At 37.0% G+C, this 18,207-nt stretch overlaps 1 protein-coding gene across 5 annotated transcripts in view; it reads right to left on the bottom strand.

Moving 5' to 3' along the window:
- Positions 1-17,307, bottom strand: part of Zdhhc20 (zinc finger DHHC-type palmitoyltransferase 20) — an 80,157-nt gene extending 62,850 nt beyond the window's left edge. For 2 of the 5 annotated variants that reach the window (XR_007346968.1, XM_048801420.1), the window contains exon 1: positions 17,018-17,307. Coding sequence is in view for 4 of the 5 variants with exons in the window: in XM_048801420.1 (XP_048657377.1) it covers positions 17,018-17,135 (118 nt within the window). In the remaining variant the exon portion in view is untranslated. The remainder of the gene's footprint in view (positions 1-17,017) is intronic. The other 3 variants (XM_015499334.2, XM_015499335.2, XM_048801421.1) reach the window with 2 other exon arrangements.
- Positions 17,308-18,207: the final 900 nt, after the last annotated feature.

The following is an 18,207-nucleotide window of genomic DNA, read 5'->3' as shown; positions in this document are numbered from 1 at the left end:
GACTATTTGTCAAATATTTGAAGCAAGAATACTCAAAGTATGCTAAAAAGAGTAAATGAAAATATCAAGGAACAGGTTATTTACAGGATCTGAAAACAGTACCTCATAAGCTACTTGTTGTCCAAGTTGGGTTCCCTGAAAAACCATGATGAACAGAATTTGAGGTGCAATGTATTTACTAAGGACCAAAACACATGAAAGAAAAGGGGAGAGAACAGAATTGTCTTGAAGGAGAAATCTAACTGCAGTTCAGGTCTTGCTTTGGCAACTGACAGGGAGTTCTAAAATGAGTGGTCAGGCCCCATCTCAGGTGCTGCATGAAGGCTGTATCAAGAAAGGTGTGACCTCAGGTGAGATGAGTCATGTTGAAAGAGCTTAGCAGTTGGAAGTTATCTGCTGACCTCACTTTCCACAACTGAGTAGCAAGTCCTTCCTTGAAGGCTTATTATCTTCATGGTGTATCTAAGCCTACTAGAATCTTCAAAAACTGCAAAGAAAAACTGTATCTTTACAGATGAAAGAAACCTGGCAATACCACATTAACTGGTATACTCAATGGTATACTCCAAATGGTATACTCAATGACACAGCATTACTTCTCAGATATTTTTGCTAAAAATGTATGCTCTGAATTTAATCATGAGGAAACATCAGATAAGCCCAAATTGAGGGACATTCTACAAAATAAGCCTGTATCTAGAAACATAAAACACAAAGATGAGGAACCATTACCAGATTAAAGGTCACTAGAGACACATAACTATAATATATAATCCTTGACTGGACTACGAAACAGAACATGAAAGTGGAGGAAAACTGAAGTTTGAATAAGTTATACAGAGAATAGTATGTTATCAATACTAATTTCCTGATTTTTATAATTCTATTCTGATTATGTGAGAAAATGATTTTGTTCTTAGGAAAAAACAATTTATAAATAAAAACCCATTATGTCCACAAATTATTCTCAAACTTTTAAGAGAATGAATAAAGGACAAAGCACCCAGGGCAAAATAACAACATTTGGGGTGTGTGGGTAAATGACATATAATTATTTGCACTATTTTTCACTAGTCTGATATTATTTAAAAAAAATAAAAATATATAAATAAGACTTTATCCATCTGTAGTTTATCCTGGAATACAGCATGAAACATAGGACTGATTTTATCTCTTACCAAATATTTACTCAATTGTCCCATCTTTTCCCCCATGATTTGAGGTGCTACCTTTACCATAGTCAAAATTCCTATAATTCCCATCTATTTCTGAACATTGTTTCTTATTCTGTTCTGCTGGCAATGTGTGTCCATGTTGAAGAATATACAGTTTTTAAAAAACAAATACACTAATTTTCAGAGCAGTTTAAAAAATATGGCAAAATTGAAGGAAAGGAGAGACTTCTTATGTGTCTCCCTTACCCCTCACTCCCGGCCAAATCCCAGAGTTTTAGTAGCCCTGTGGTTTAAAATCTGGTGAAGCCTGCCCTCCTTATTACTCTTCTTTTTCAGGTGTTTTCTAGTTGTTCACCCACAGGCCACCTTCATATGTTCTTTAGTATCAACTTGTCTAGTACCAGAAAAAAATAATATTGGGATTAGAATTCACTTATACATTAACTTGGGGAAAACAAGCATCTTTGTAATGTTTATTTATTCAAGACAACTTTTATTATTTCTAGGAATGTTTTCTTCTCAAGGCTCTAGCATATTTTAAGTATTTTTCTGTTTTCAATGCTACTAAATATAGACTTCTTTTCCACTATATTTTCAAACAAAAATATTATATATATACATATATATATATACATATATATGTACATATTTGGTTTTATTTGCCTATTTTTATACTTTTGAGGTGAGGTGTTATGGTTTAGATGTGAGGTGTCCCCCAAGAGCTCACATGTGAGACAATGCAAGAATGTTCAGAGGAGAAACGATTGGGTCATGACAGGTTTAATCCAATTAGTGAATTAATCACCTGATGGGACTGAGTGATAACCAAAGGCAAGTGGGGTGTGACTCGAGGAGGTGGGGCATCGGGGGCATGGCTTTGGGGTACATATTTCTATCTAGTAAGTGATCTCTCTGGTGCCTGATCAACATGTGACCTGTTTTCCTCTGCTACACTCTTCTGCCGTGATGTTCAGCTGCACTTCCGAGCCCTGAGGAAAAGAGTCTGCTAAGTACGGATTGAGAACTCTGAAACCGTGAGCCCCCAAATAAACCTTACCTCTCCTACAGTTGTGCTAGTTGGGTCTTTTAGTTGCAGCAGCAGAAAAGTTGACTAAGACATGGGATCTTGCTATACTGCCCAGGATGGCCTCAAATTCAGAATCCTCCTACCTCAGCCTCCCACGTAGCAAGTAGCTGGGCTTATAGGCAGATGCTAGTCTGCCTGGCTATGTTTGCTGCCCTTTTACTCAATTCTTTTTTTTTTTGGCAGGGGGGCGGTACCGGGTATTGAACTCAGGGGCACTGGACCACTGAACCACATCCCCAGCCCTATTTTGTATTTTCTTTAGGGACAGTGTCTCACTGAATAGCTAAGTTCCTCACTGTTTCAGAGGCTGGTTTTGCACTCATGATCCTTTTGACTCAACTTCTGAGCCACTGGGATTACAGGTGTGCATCCCAGCCTGGCTACTCGATTCTTTTTGTTTAGGTTTTCTGTTATTCTCTTGGCTTACTGGCCCTTCCCAAGTACTGGGAATTGAGCCCAGGAACCTTTTACCAGTGAGTGATATCCTCATTCCTTTTTAGGGCAGGGTCTTGCTAAATTATAAATTACCCAGGCTGGCCTCAAACTTGTGAGTCTCTTGCCTCAGCCTTCCAAGTAGCTAGGATTATAGGTATGTACCACCATGCTCAGCTCTCTTGGCTTTTCAACATACACTATCACAAAATTGGCAAAGAAATAGCTTTCCCTCTTCCTAATGTCTTATGCTTCTGATTATTTTCTCTTGGTTGAATGTTATAATTCTGTCAGTGCAGTGTTACACAGTAATGATCACAGTGAGCATCTATTTCATTCCTGGTTTTGTGCTGAAAATTTTAAAAGTATCCATTTATTCCTATTTTATTAAGTGTTGCTCAAGAATGGATGTTTGGCTTTTCAAATACCTTTTTGGTCTCTACAGAAATAAGATGTTTTTTCAAGTTGTGTTAATATAGTGAATTATAATAGTGAATCTTTTTTGTCTACCTTAAACAGCCATCTTTTGTTCCTCCAAAACTTCTACCTTACCTTTATCTTGATTGCTGCTTCTTGGCTCTTATAATTTAGTCTTCACTTATATTTTCTTTTTTTCCTGAGTTAAGAAGGCTGTCATTTCAAATCTTCCTGCTCTTTGACTGTTTCTGTAGTACTTTTGGAATTTCTGACTTACAGGTTCTTTAATTCAGCAGTTATTTATATTTACATTTTATGCTTGGGTATTTATAATTTTCACTTCTTTGTTGACTTTTTTGTTTAAATGCATTTTCTTCTACTGAAAAGTGTTGGTTCTCATTTTCTGATTTTTTTAATCAGGAATTTATTTGGATGCTATTTTAATTATTGTTCATGCTGACGTATATTGGATTTTTATGGACCTTCAATAGCAAGCAATCCCATATGGGAAAGACATATTTAAATAACTTGCTTAATTTCTTACTTTCTAAGAGCACCTTCCATTGCTTCAGTGAAATACAGTTAATAGTCTAATTTTTGTTTGTTCTCTATTTCTTTGATACTATTTTGTTTGATATGATTTTGTTTTAATTTGTTGTTTCAGTTGGGTACTTATTTCTACCCATTCCTTCTTTCTCTTTACTATTAAGTCTTCACAGGCTACTTTCAGTTTCCAAGGTGTCACCTTCTCCCCTAGAAAGGGTACTTTCTCAAGGCTACCATCTCTAGTCCTAAATCGCTTCAAAGTCCCTTTCTTTGGACATTCAATTGCTATATTCTGACCTACCAGATTTCAAACCTGTTTTCAGAATTTCCCACTCAGGATGGCGTTCTCTCCTAAGAATTAATAAAGAATATACACTACATAGTCTGTTATGTTTTGCACAGTCCCCTCCTAATTTAGCTCTGGTATAGCCACCAGAGTACCCTTAGCAATGCTCAAGTGCTATTCCTTATTTGCATATAAACTGAGGTTTTAAAAATTCACTATATCCCAGTTTTGCATAGATTTGAGTTATGATTGATTTTATTTGCTCTTACTAATTTGCATAGTTTTTAGAAAGATTTATGAAAAGATCTAAATTGAGGAACTAAGTCAATTCCTCCTCCATTCATTTATAAGTTGGGGAAAATATATACCTCCTTAATAGAGTTTTATGATGATTAAAAAAAAATATGGACAGACCACAATAAGTTACTAAGTGCATTAAGTGCACAAACAATAAAGATAATTATTACCATACCCTGGGTGCTTTCAATGGGGCTCAGAATTATTTAAAATATTAACTTCCAGCTCTCATTTTTTTAAGAGTTAACATATTGTTAGCTACTCTATCAACTTACAGTTAGTCTGAGCTCTAAAATTCTGGTGTCCAAATCAGGAATACCTAAGCTTCCCAGTTTCAAGCTGGGATTTTAGGCTCTAAACAGTGCATGGAGTTAAGTAGTGTTAATTGTTATAGGGAATGTGTAGATTCAGACAGAAACTATAGTTAGTGTCATTAGTGTGCCAAGGCAATGATTCACAAATCCAAGCCAATGAACGAGGCCACAATGAAACAAGAAACGTAAGTAAAAGAGAATTTTTCATAAATGACACTAAATTTAAAAGGGCAACAGTCTTTATGAGAATAATCCCTTTCACTGTTTTGATATTAAGATACACTTTTATGAAACGATAGCAACTTTTATTTTTAAAAATGCCATTATATCAGATAAAATTAGTAAATTTATGTTTTATCCTCAAATTTCTTGTATTGGTCCATGAAACAGGGACTGCCTGAAATAACTATAACTATAAATAGCCAATAAATAAACTCTATAGAACGTTAGTAGGTACATCTATCCCTACCTTCATCGGGATTTTTTTCCTTCTTATTCTTCTTGATTAAATTTCCACCTATATAAAAATATAGGGAAAGGATTGTCTTATTTGCATCACAATGCTCCAAATATAAATCTGAGTAGTTAAGTTAAAGCAAATATGATGAAGGACTGCAAATAAAGCTTATAAATTATTAAATATTCTAATAGAGATATACAGTGGAAAGGGCAAAACTTGTAGAGTTAAACTTCGTGAATTTTAATTTTGATCCTACGTACTAACTGTATAAATATGAAAGAGATAATTAACTCCTGAGTCTCTATTTATCCATAAAATGATGCTAATAATCTTTCTACTAAAGGTAGAATTAAATACAACTAGTGCCTTATACTAGATGTTAGACACATAGTGGCATACATAATAAATGGCTGCCATATAGAACATTCCTGGCTGACCATTCAAGACAGTTTCTTCAATGACTAATGAACAGGCTGTTTAAAGCCAGAGGAAACTTTGGTATTATCAATGATACTTCCCTAGGAGAACCTCTTGGGTCCTACCTGGGCAAGTTGAGAGGGAAAGAGATTGTTTAATAGGAAGGGGAAAGAGAGAGGGTAGGAAAGAATAAATAAACTGTTGAATGAGGAAAGATGAAGTGACTTTACTATTTGTAGCTCAAAAATGAGTTTTTCCTTTTCTGATAAAAAGCAGTATTTACTAGTAACACCACTTTCTTCAAAGGAGTTCCTGCACTTTGACCTCTCACCCCATCCTGACCCACTATTGTCACTAGACAGTTTTGTTACCAAAAACCAACAATTCTCTAAGTCAAAAAGGATTTAAATAGATTCCTTATTTAAAAAAAAAAGAAAAAGAAAAAGAAGCTTTAGAAAAATGCTGGGTTAAACAAAATAACTTACTGTTATGGTAGGCCTTCCTAAAACCTGTTATATGCAAATAAGAATTGTGAACATTAAAGATGAGGACTACTGTATGAAGTCCATGTGTATTGGACCATGGATATTTATAGATCTTTTTATCCCCAGTGTCACATATAGTACCTGGAATACTAAACAATCAACAACTAAATTAATATGTAGATTTCTTAAGACCATGAGAGTATCTGTATGTAAAATTAACTGTATTATCTACAACACAAAAACATTCCAATTCTTCCTCTTCTACTAAAACGAGAACTGGCAACTATAATATCAATTCATTCATTCAACAAATACCTATTGAGAACACATGCTAGGCCCTATTTTAGATTCTAGAAATACAAAAGTGAATATACTATTAACAGGAGAAACATAAATAACTGTATGCCAATAAGTATTATGAAGAAAAACAAAGCAGGGTGACTGTAAGGAGATAGTGAAAGAGGAAGTATTTATTTTAAAGAGGCTTAGTCAGAATGCCTCTCTGAAAGGTGACTAAATAGTAAAGCTAGCCATGCGCAAATCTGGGAGGAAAACATTCCTGATTAAAAAAAAAAAAGAAACAAAACTGGAAGCACAATAAATGGTCCTCAAGTAGGACTATGCAGACTTTTAAGGTGGCTTGTTTGGCTGTAACAGAATGAATGACAAGATGAAGTGGTGGGCCACAGCATCTAGAGCCTTGGAAGCTGTGAACAACTGGATTTCATTATGAGCAAGACAGAAAGTCACCAGAGAATGCTAAGTAGAGGAGCATTAATCTTGATTTTAATTTTTAAAGTCAAGGGGGATGGGGAAGGACTCCCTTACCAAGACTGTCTAGTTCACTATGATTTAGTATGCAATCAAAGTCATAAACACCCCCATTCAGCATATGTACTTAAGGTCATAAATATCTGCTTGTAAGCATGCATTCACTTATAATCTGTTAGCACTGGGCCTTGTTGGGCCTGCACATAAAAAAAGGCCTATGGATGGGGCTGGGGTTGTGGCTCAGTGGTAGAGTGCTTGCCTAGCATGTGTGAGATGCTGGGTTTGATCCTCGGCATCACATAAAAATAAATAAGTAAAATAAAGGTACATGTCCAACTACAACTAAAAACTAAAAATAAAAAATAAAGGCCTATGGAAAAGACCTAAGGGGCTACTGCTGCCTTTGAATAAAGCATGTCTACTATCCCAACTGTACCTCGCATCTCTTCTACCTGCCAGGATCTAGAATTTTTTTCTTAAGAGTCTGAGCCCCAGCAAGACACGTGTGTTAGTCTTTCATTGCCATGACCAAAATACTGGACACAGACAAATGAAAGGAGGAAAGATTCATTTTGGCTCATAGTTTCAGAGGATGTAGCCCATGGTCAGCCAGTTCATTACTCTGGATCTGAGGCAAGGCAGACCCCTCTGGCAGAAGAAAACTGCTCAGCTCAGGGTAGCCAGGGATAACATGCAGTCCCCAAAGGAAGGTCCCTGGGAATCATGCCCCATCTGCCTATAGTTTCCACCACTCCCAGTAGTCTATTCAGCGAATAATGGATTAATCCATTGATAAGGTTAGAACCCTCATAATCCAGTCATTTTCCAAAAGCCCCATCTCTAGACATTACTGCATTGGAGACTGTTAGAGTCTGTAAACAGGTCAAAATAACACCTGGCATTTTGCCAGGGGAATGTTAAAGTTCGTAAACAAGTCTGGATGGTGCCTGGCAAAATGTCAGAGGGAGTGGTTTGAGAAGTAACAAAACCGAGCCATTAGGTGTAGAGATTCCTGATTGGTTGACTGATGTATCTAGTTTATGCTAATTAGATAAGCTGTGTGGAATGTATAAATACTGCTCCTGTCCTGCAATAAACGGCTCCTACTCCTGCTGTATCAACGTACACAAGTTATTCGTCACCCCCCGGTTATTTTGCCCAGCCAGCCGGGCTGCGGCAGGAGACCAAGCCTTTGACACATGAGCTTTTGAGAGACATTCCAGATCCAAACCATAACACAGTGTATGAAAGCTTCCTATTAGAGGTTATTGAATATGTATACATGATATTTATCATCACTGTAACATCTTTCTATTTAATGTTTATATCAGTTATCCATAGAAAAAATGAATTATGGCATCTGAGACAGAAAAAAACCTCTATAATGTCACATACCCAAAGACATATACTATTAACATTTTAGTATATTTGCTATTATTCCCTTCATGTACTAATGACATCCTAAGAAGCCCTCTTGATCATAAACAGTATGTTCAAATGACTGAGAGCATACTGTGGGTCAGCAATTTTTACTGTCCAAGGTATTTAGGAACCTTCTGCTGCTGCCTTTTAGGAGAAAACTACCTTATTTAAACAAGACTGAAATCTGTGAGTCCAGATTTCCTTTATTCTTAGAATGCAATAAGGTTAAGAAGATCTTCAGAAGACTTTAATATCTGTGTTTTTACATGCTGTTCAATCAGTATGTTAGTGAAAATTAACTCTTCCTATGATTTCAATGTGTGGTTCAAAGTTCATATTAGTAAAATGAAGCAGTGGGAAGAATAAAAGAATGTAAAAGAAATGTTTTTAAACAATTAAAAAAAATTTTTCAAGACCTGTGGATCTTTTTTTTTTAATATTTATTTTTTAGTTGTAGTTGGAAACAATACCTTTATTTATTTTTATGTGGTGCTGAGGTGAGCATGTGCCAGGTGAGCACCCTACTGCTGAGCTACAACCCCAGCCCAAGACCTGTGGATCTCTATAACAAAGAAATAAAAATATTAAAAAGAACACATTAAAAATAAAAGTCACTTTTATTTTTAATGTGTTCTTTTTAATATTTATTTTTTAGTTGTAGTTGGACACAACACCTTTATTTCACTTGTTTATTTTTTTATTTATGTGGTGCTGAGGATCGAACCCAGGGTCTCGCACGTGTGAGGTGAGCCCTCTATTGCTGAGCCACAACCCCAGCCCCTCTTTGGGTGTTTAAATGCCTATTTATTCAAGAATATGTTACAAATTTGAGCAATACCTCAATCTGTGTTGCTTATATGCTTATAGGAATTGTATTATGTATTACTATTCTTAAAATAGCAAATGAGGGTGACAAGGAAGGCTCCCTCCCTTAGACAACATACCCTCTCACACACATACTCCTGACACTACCAGCAGCTTATAGCAAAATAGGGTATAAGTTTTGGGAATATGATCTTCAGACAGTCAGTTAAGGAAAAAAAAATGAAAACTTAGTGAGACTTTGGGAGAGAAAACACAACTTTAACAAAAATACCAACTCTTGCCAAAAAGGGAAGGCCAGAATAAGTGTACTAGTGGCTATTAAATCTTTTCTCCATCCCCAATAGCATTTGAAAGCCCACTCTGCCAAAACCTTATTCTGTAAGCTAAGTACTATTATCATACATTATAGCAAGAAAACAAATTTGTAAGGCAAAATAATTTACTAAGATCATTCAACACTAATTAAGATATAACAAGGAGGCTAGTGAGGTAGTGGGAGAGTGTAGCAGGCTTCTGTACGTGTCAGGAATATGTATGTGGGAAGGTGTGTTCTTTAAGGGAAGGAGCCCTCCTAGTCATCATCATGTGAAATTTTGTAAGAAGAATGTATCTGACGCTTTTCCTATTAAGCATCTAAGCAACACAGATTTAAGTGCTGCTATAATATGTAACACATACACCAGAACAGATGGGCACCTACACTTAAATGCTGAAATAACACAGCAAAAATAAAGGCAACAATAGTTTTACAGGGAATAGATTTCTTTTAGATAAAAAGAGTAGAAATGAAATTATTTAAGAGAAGAAATAAGAGAAAGAGTATATTATGCCTGCAACGCTATAGTAAGGCTTTTAAATTAAAAGAAAAAAAAAACAGCCAAGTTGTGAGGAGTGATATGTCCGGTGCTAATTTAAAAGGGAACATTCTGGCTATTTTCTAGAGAACAGACTGGGATAAAATGAGAAGAGATGTTACAACCATAGTATAATGTATATAGGTGAGAATGTAAAATAGCAAACTATCCCAAACAGTAGTGCTTTTAAACAGAACCATTTATTATTTCCTATAATTGTGAGGGTTAGCAGTTTGGGTCCTAATCAGCTGGGCTCTTTCTACCACCTGCTGTCATCTAACACCTCACCTGGGGCTAGAGCCTAGGAAGGTCTCATTCACACATCAGAGGCTTTGGCTCTTGGCTGGCCTCTCAATCCAAATGATCTCTCACTCAGCAGTCTACTCTGGATTTCCTTACATAACTAACAGAATGTTCCAAAGAGATAAGGCAAAAAATGTATTATGTCTTGAGGCTTAGGATTTAGGACTCAATATCACTTCTACCTCATTCTGCTGGTCAAATCAAGTACAAGACATGGCCAGATTCAATGACTGGGCAAAAAGACTACTGATGTGAAAAGGTGCAAATTATCGCAGACATTTTTACACAAGGGCTTGAAGAAGTATACTTGTAGCGATGTACTGAGAAGCAGCTGGATTTTAGTTCATTTACAACACTTGATGATTAATTGGATGTGGAATGATTTTTTTCAGTGAAGAACCGTGAAGGATGCAACTATTATTTACTGAGGTAGGGTAAGAGGGGCAGCTTCAAGAGGGGAAAAAAAAGAAATCAAGAATTCTGTTTTGGACATGTTAAATCTGAGATGCCTATTAGACTCCAATTAGCATACTACTAATTCTATTCCATAATGTGGAAGTGGCCAAGGTAGAAACAAAGCTTATTTGCAGGACTAAGGCATATAATTTTTTCAAATAGTCTGACTTGGTTTCTAAGTTTTCCAACATCTTTACCTTTTATATGTCTTGTTTTTCAAGAAAGCAGTAGAGAGCCAGTCACTGTGGTGCATGCTTATAATCCCAGCCACTTGGGAGGCTGAGGCAGGACTGCGGGTTCAAAGCCAGCCTCAGGCAAAAGAGAGGCACTAAGCAACTCAGTGAGACCCTGTCTCTAAACAAAATATAAAATAGGGATGGGGATGTGGCTCAGTGGTTGAGTGCCCCTGAGTTCAATCCCCGGTACCAAAAAAAAAAAAAAGAGAGAGAGAGAGAAAGAAAGAAAGAAAGAAAACAGTAGAGGGGCTAGGATGTAGTTCAGGGGTACAGCATATGCCTAGCATGTGCGAGGCCCTGGGTTAAGTCCCCGCGCCACCCAAAATAAATAAATAAATAAAAGGAAGCCGTGGAAGTCCTGAAGAAGATTCAGTTCATATGGAAGAAAATACATTTGGATTTTTTGTGTGTGTGTGTGTGTGTTTAAGTATATATTTATAGAGTACTCTTAAACCAGACTGCTATATGGTAAACAACTCACCAGTAGCTGTAAGGAAAAAACCTGCTATCCAAAAAAATAAAAACAAACAAAAGGCTTGGGCAATTGTAGAATGCAAACAAAGAGATTTGCAAAGCACTACAGCTTTCAAAGTCAAGTTATCTAGAAAAATCATTACATTTTACAATATGAAAACAAATAGGAAATAGCAAATTAATAGTTAAAAGATTCTGATTCATATTTTAAATTTTTTTCCATAATTATGCCAACCATTGTAGATGAGATCTGGGGAATCAGATTTTTAAAAGACTATCAGCATAATTTGAAAGAATCATTGTTTCACAATCCAAAAGAAAGAATACAGAACCAGTCAGCCATTAGTAGCCTTTAAAAGCAAAGACTATAAAATACATGTTTTGTAGGTATAATTAGTATTATTATTATTCTGGATGTTCCTGTATTCTAAAATTCCAACATGATTCAAGAGAATTTTTATAAGAGTATGACGCTATTCAATTTAACATATATTAATTGAAAGTCTACAAGCACGAGGCTCTCTAATGAATACAAAGATGACAGGATGCAACCATACTACTAATATTATTATTCAAGTACTTAAACATGGTAAGAAAGTTCATACTTTTTTTTAATATTTATTTTTTGGTTGTAACTGGACACAATATCTTTATTTTATTTATTTATTTTTTTTATGTGAGGCTGAGGATCGAACCCAGGACCTCCTATGTGCCAGGCGAGCACTCTACCACTGAGCCACAATCCCAGGCCCCATACTTTTAATTTATATTCTAATTTGACTTATAAATGTAAGTATAGTAGAAATATATTTGTGGAAGTATACTAGAAATATATTTCTAAGTAAAACTGTAAATATCTTTAAAAATATATTCACACAAATCAAAACTACTTTAAGATATCATCTCACTCAAGTCAGATGGCAGCTATTATGAAGACAAACAACAATAAGTATTGACGAGGATGTGGGGGAAAAGGTACACTCACACATTGCTGGTGGGACTACAAATTGTTACAGCCAATATGGAAAGCAGTATGGAGATTCCTTGGAAATCTGGGAATGGAACCACCATTTGACCCAGCTATCCCTCTCCTCAGACTATACCCAAAAGACTTAAAAACAACATACTACACACAGCCACTTCAATGTTTATAGCAGCACAATTCACAATAGCTAAACTGTGGAGCCAACCTAGATGCCCTTCAGTGGATAAATGGATTTAAAAAAATGTGGCATATATACACAATGGAATTTTATTCAGCATTAAAAAAGAATTAAATCATGGCATTTGCAGGTAAATGGATGGCGTTGGAGAAGATAATGCTAAGTGAAGTTAGCCAATCAAAAAAAACCACAAATGCCGAATGTTTTCTCTGATATATTTTCACTCATAGTAGGGTAGGGAGGGGGAGCATGGGAGGATTAGATGAATTCTAGATAGGGAAGAGGGATGGGAGAGAAAGGGAGGTGGAAGGGGATTAGCAAGGGCAGTGGAATGTAAAGGACATCATTATCCAAAGAACATCTATGAAGACTCGAATTGGGTGTAAATATATAAACAAATTTGAAAACTTGTGATATATATGTAATAAGAATTGTAATGCCAAAAAAAGCAAAGTACATGTATAAAGGCATGAGTTGGTGTGAACATACTCTATATATAAAGATATGAAAAATTGTACTCTATATGTTAAATAAGTATTGTAATGCATTCCACTGTCATGTATTTAAAAAAAAATAAAATCAATAAAACTAAAATATATACACACACACACACACAAATTAGAACATAAAGTGGAAAATAAGGGGGAAAACACTGAGACATACTATAACACAGATGAACATCAAAAACATGCTCAGTAGGGAGCTGGGGTTGTAGCTCAGTGGTAGAACACTTGCCTAGGATGTGTGAGATACTAGGTTCAATTCTCAACACCACATATAAATAAGTAATAAAAATAAAGTTCTATCAACAACTAAAAAATAAAAAAAAACACCACAAAACAGACACAAAAGACCAGTTATTGTATTATTCCATTTATATGAGATGTCCAGAAAAGGCATATGGATCCCGAACATGGACAGTGGTTGCCTTAGGCTGGGGGAAGAAAGACGGAGTAACTGTAAATGGGCATGAGGGATCTTACTGAGGTCATAGAAATGTTCAAAAAAAGGACTATTGTGATTACTACACAACTTCATAAATTTACTAAAAGTCATTACATTGTACATTTTAAATGAGTGAATTTAATGGAATTTGAACTATACCTTGTTAAAGTTATTTTACAAACAAACAAACAAACCCCCCAAAAAACCCAGGAGGCTGGGAATATAGTTCAGTGGTAGAGTGCTTGCCTAGCATATGCAAGGCCCTGGGCAATCCTCGTCACTCCAACAAAATCAAAAAAGTCTAAAGGAGGCTGGGGTTGTAGCTCAGTGGTAGAGCTCTTGCCTCATATGTGGAAGCACTGGGTTCGATTCTCAGCGCCACATATAAATAAATGAATAAAATAAAGTCCATCAACAACTAAAAAATATATATATTAAAAAAAAGTCCAAAATAAAATTTTACAAATATATGAAAGCTGAAATTGTTCATCTCCAGCTGACCTAAACCACTTTTAGGCATGAAGTGATAACAACAGATGGAAATATGATCTATAAAAAAATAAAGGGCACTAGAAATGGTAATTAGATGAGTACATGTATTTATCAATTTTTAAATCTTCACAAAAATTGTTCAAACAAAATAAGCAATATAATGTGATGTTTGTAACACAAAATACATGACAACAACATAAAGATTAGGAAGGAAGAAACAAGTGTTTTTATAAGGTACTGTTTGTGAAAAGGTATATCACTTGAAGGTAGACTATATAATATATAGTTTTTTTCAGTTATTGAAGCTAAAGTCATGCTATAAATATGAGGCAACCACTTAAATAACAAAAAGAACGACAGATAATAAACTAACAAAGGAAATGAAATAATCAAAAAATTTGAAAACATAAGTTCGATTAATTCAAAAGAAGAGAAAAAAAAAGGGAAAGAGAACAAAGAACAAGTTGGGCTAGGATTGTGGCTCAGCGGTAGAGCGCTCGCCTGGCACTTGCGGAGCTCCAGGTTCAATCCTCAGCACCACATAAAAATAAAATAGATATATTATGTCCACCTACAACTAAAAAATAAATATAAAAAAAAAAAAAAAAAATGACAAGCCAGCCCGGTGGAACACACCTGTAATCCCAGTGACTCGGGAGGCCACAGGAGGACAATGGTGAATTCAAAGCTAGCCTCAGCAAAATTGAGACATTAAGCAACTTAGTGAGACCTTGTCTCTAAATAAAATACAAAATAGGACTGGAAATGTGAATCAGTGGTCGAGTGCCCCTGAGTTCAATCCCTGGTACCAAAAAACAAACCAAAAAAAACAACAATAACAAACAAATCACTGTCTTAAATTTAAATATATTAATAATCACATTAAATGTAGTCAAACACCTGAATTGAAAGGCAGAGATTTTCAGATTACATGAAAAGGAGGAAAAAAAAGAAAAGCAAGACCCAAATAGATGCAGCTTAAAAGAAACACACTTTAAATACACAGGCATAAACAGGCTAACAGTAAAAGGACAGAGAAAGATATACCATTCTAGCACTAATCAAAAGAAAGGTTAATAACATGTTAATATCTGCCAAAGTAGATTTCAGGGCAAATAGTATTGTGAGGGATAAGAGAATCATTTCACAATTATAAAGGGACCAACTCATCAAGAGGACTTAACAATTCTTAATATTTTATACACCTTATTACAGAGCTGAAAAATACATGATGCAAAAACTGATAAAAGTACAAGGAGAAATAAATACATGATAATCATACCTCTCTCAATAATTTAAATAACAAATAGAAAAGATTTAAGTAACATTACCAATTTGCCCTCAATAATACTTATGAAGCATTATGACATAAATGAATTCCCAGCAACAAACAGTAAAATACACTGCTGATTACAGAATATATCTTTCTCAAGTGTATACAGAAACTTGAATACATTTTAAAGGCTTTAAGTCTCACAAAATACAAAAGCTGGTTCTTTGGAGATCAATATAACACTTCAGAATCAACTATGTGAACAGAGTATACTCAATAATGGCACTTGTTATGTGTATCACTCTAAATCTGAAGACGTTGTGAAGAAGACACAAGGATATAGACTCAGGTTACAGTCCCACTCTACATATTTCTATATGAAAAAAAGATTAAAATGTCTACCCTTGGACAAACCACACAGGTCTTCTGAGTAATAAATTTCCTAGAAAATAATGAATTAGACCAACTCTAAAAACTCTAAGATCTTCTATATGCTAAAAAAGAGATACAACCCTACTATAAACAGCTCAAAATGACCCAAGTATTCAGATGAAAACTCTAGAAATCTGAATTAGCACTTTCCTCAAAATTAACCAGGTTGACCAGAGAGGAAAAGTTGTTCAGTTCACACATAACTAAATATTTTCAAACAGAAGCTTTGGGGGAAAAAGCCAACGAGGTATTTCAGTCTTATTTAAAACCAAAAACTAATAGTATTATTTTATCTTTTCTGTTTATCACTCACCTAAGATGGCCATGTTAAGTGTATCTATTTTATCCTCAATATTAACTCCTAATAAGGCTGATATTGTGCGAGCCTGTGCGTGTGTGTGTGTGTATATAAACAAAATGAAGAAATAACAGAGCCTGCACTGGAACGAAGCCCTCTTGATCATAAACAATTTGTTCAAATGACTAAGAGCATACTGTGGGTCAGCAATTTTTACTGTCCGAGGTATTTAGGAACCTTCTGCTGCTGCCTTTTAGGAGAAAGCTACCTTACTTAAACAAGACTGAAATCTGCAAGAGTCCAGATTACCTTTATTCTTAAAGGCAACCTATTCAAACCGGTATGTTAAATCCTTGAGGTGTACTGCAATCCTTTTTCCTAGGAGTCAGGTGAAAATCGGTGCTAAAAATGGAAGATAGCAAAAATAATGAAGATCCCCAAATTGAAGATAGTGAAAAAAATACACCGGGCTGGGATGTAGCTTAGAGGCAGAGCACTTGCCTAGCATGTGTGAGGCCTTGGGTTCAATCCCTAGTACCGCAAAAAAACAAAAACAAAAAAAAAAAAAACGTCAGAATAAACAGCCAAGAAAAATAAATAAATAATGTTATTCTCCCATTCTGTCTTCATTTTATAGGTCGCTGGATTCAGACTTGAAAGAAATGAACTTTAAAATGGGCCAAGTACCACCCAAAATCAAAGCTGGGGCTCACTCATCCTCCAGGTCAGAGCACCAAAAGACACACCTCCCTTCCCCCAACCCCAGCAGCCGGCTTTACTGGTGACAAGCGTCTTGCGCTGTTTGAAAAAACAACCTGGAAAGCACAAATTTGTTTTTAAAAATATTAACAAAAGCAAAAATAAGGGCTACACACACACACACACCCCTAAACCTACGAAGGTCGACTGGCCCCGTTCGGAGAAAAAGCATTTCTGAACATTCCGTCATAGAAGACAGAAGGATGGGCAGCCCCTGAGCGAACGCTAGAACCAGGAAGCCGCGGGCTAGCTGGGCCGCACCGCGGCCTTGGGCATCCAGGCTCCCGAGCGTCAGGCGCCGCGGCTCTAACAAAGCGCGGGCGCGCGGCCTCGGCCTGCAGCCGGGTCCCGGCGACGCCCCAGGCCCCCGCCTTCCGCCCGCGCCCTCCGGTACTCACACGCGCAAAGCTCCACCACGTACGCGTAGTAGGACCAGATGATCACGAAGGAGATGAAGAGCACCGGCACCCATCCCACCACGCGCTGGCAGCAGCGCCACACCGTCCAGGGCGCCATGTTCCGCGGGCTACGGTGAAGCCCCGTACTCGCCTCTGTAGGGAGACTCCAGATCTCCGGCGGCAGCGACAGGGTTTCTCTGTCGGGCTCCGGGCCAAGATCTCCCGCCTCTCCCGCAAGGGTAATCAAAGATAAAGTCCGAAGCTTCTCCTCGACTCCGCCCCTCTCAGCCCTGGGGCTGGTCCCGCCCCCACTCCACATCCTGTCGCCCCTCCCCCGTCCCTCCCCCACCCCCATCCCGCCCAAAGCCGGTCGCCTCAAGTCTCCGCGCTACCGGGGCGGGGCTTACGCAGCCGGAGGGGATGGGCGGGCCCGCCGCTTGGGACCGCCCATGGGGCGTGGCGGGTTGGGGCGGGCCGGGAAGTGGAGAGAAAGAAGTGGAAATCTAGAGGTTAGGTAGTGGCTGGCAGGGGTGTGTGTGTGTGTGTGCTTTTTCAAATATGACAATGCTGTGCTGTACCACAGCATGCAGATGAGGAATGTATTCACTATAGGGTTCCTCCAGTTATTCTGTGTATCTCTGGTAAAGAACCCCTGGGCTGGGCTGGGCTGGGGGTATAACTCTGTGGTAGAGGTCTTGGCTAGTATACATGAGGCTCTGGATTTAATCCCCAGTACAGCTAAAATAAAATAAATAAAAAATACCTTTACTTTGAAATAATTCCATCCATTATTCAAGCGGAACTTATCTTTTGGAAGATGAAACCTGTAGGAGCATGTGATTTAGGATAGAACCATTACAGAATCCATCAGATTGATTTGAAACTCATACTCAAGGTTGAGTTGTGAAAAAAGGTGCAGGTAAATGGCTCTTTCCCTGCTTCCCCAAAAAGACTACTGAAATTTCAAGAATTTATTTACAACTGGAGATTGCTGAGCGATGACTATAATCATACTAGAAGCATCATTGTGAATACATCATAATGCAAGGTCAAAGCATGAGAAGTTTAATTCCAGTCAGCCACCTTAATACCAGTTCCTGCTACTACTATTTTTTAGTTAGTCTTGAGATTTTAACTAGCAACTGCTTACTAAAGTTTCCAGGAAGAAGACTTGCCCACTTTTGTAGTGT

This window comes from Marmota marmota, unplaced genomic scaffold, assembly GCF_001458135.2.
Source record: "Marmota marmota marmota unplaced genomic scaffold, marMar, whole genome shotgun sequence".
In the NCBI taxonomy this organism is placed as follows: domain Eukaryota; kingdom Metazoa; phylum Chordata; class Mammalia; order Rodentia; family Sciuridae; genus Marmota; species Marmota marmota.
The sequence above is the reverse complement of the archived record's forward strand: the minus strand, read 5'-3'. Positions and strand labels throughout refer to the sequence as shown.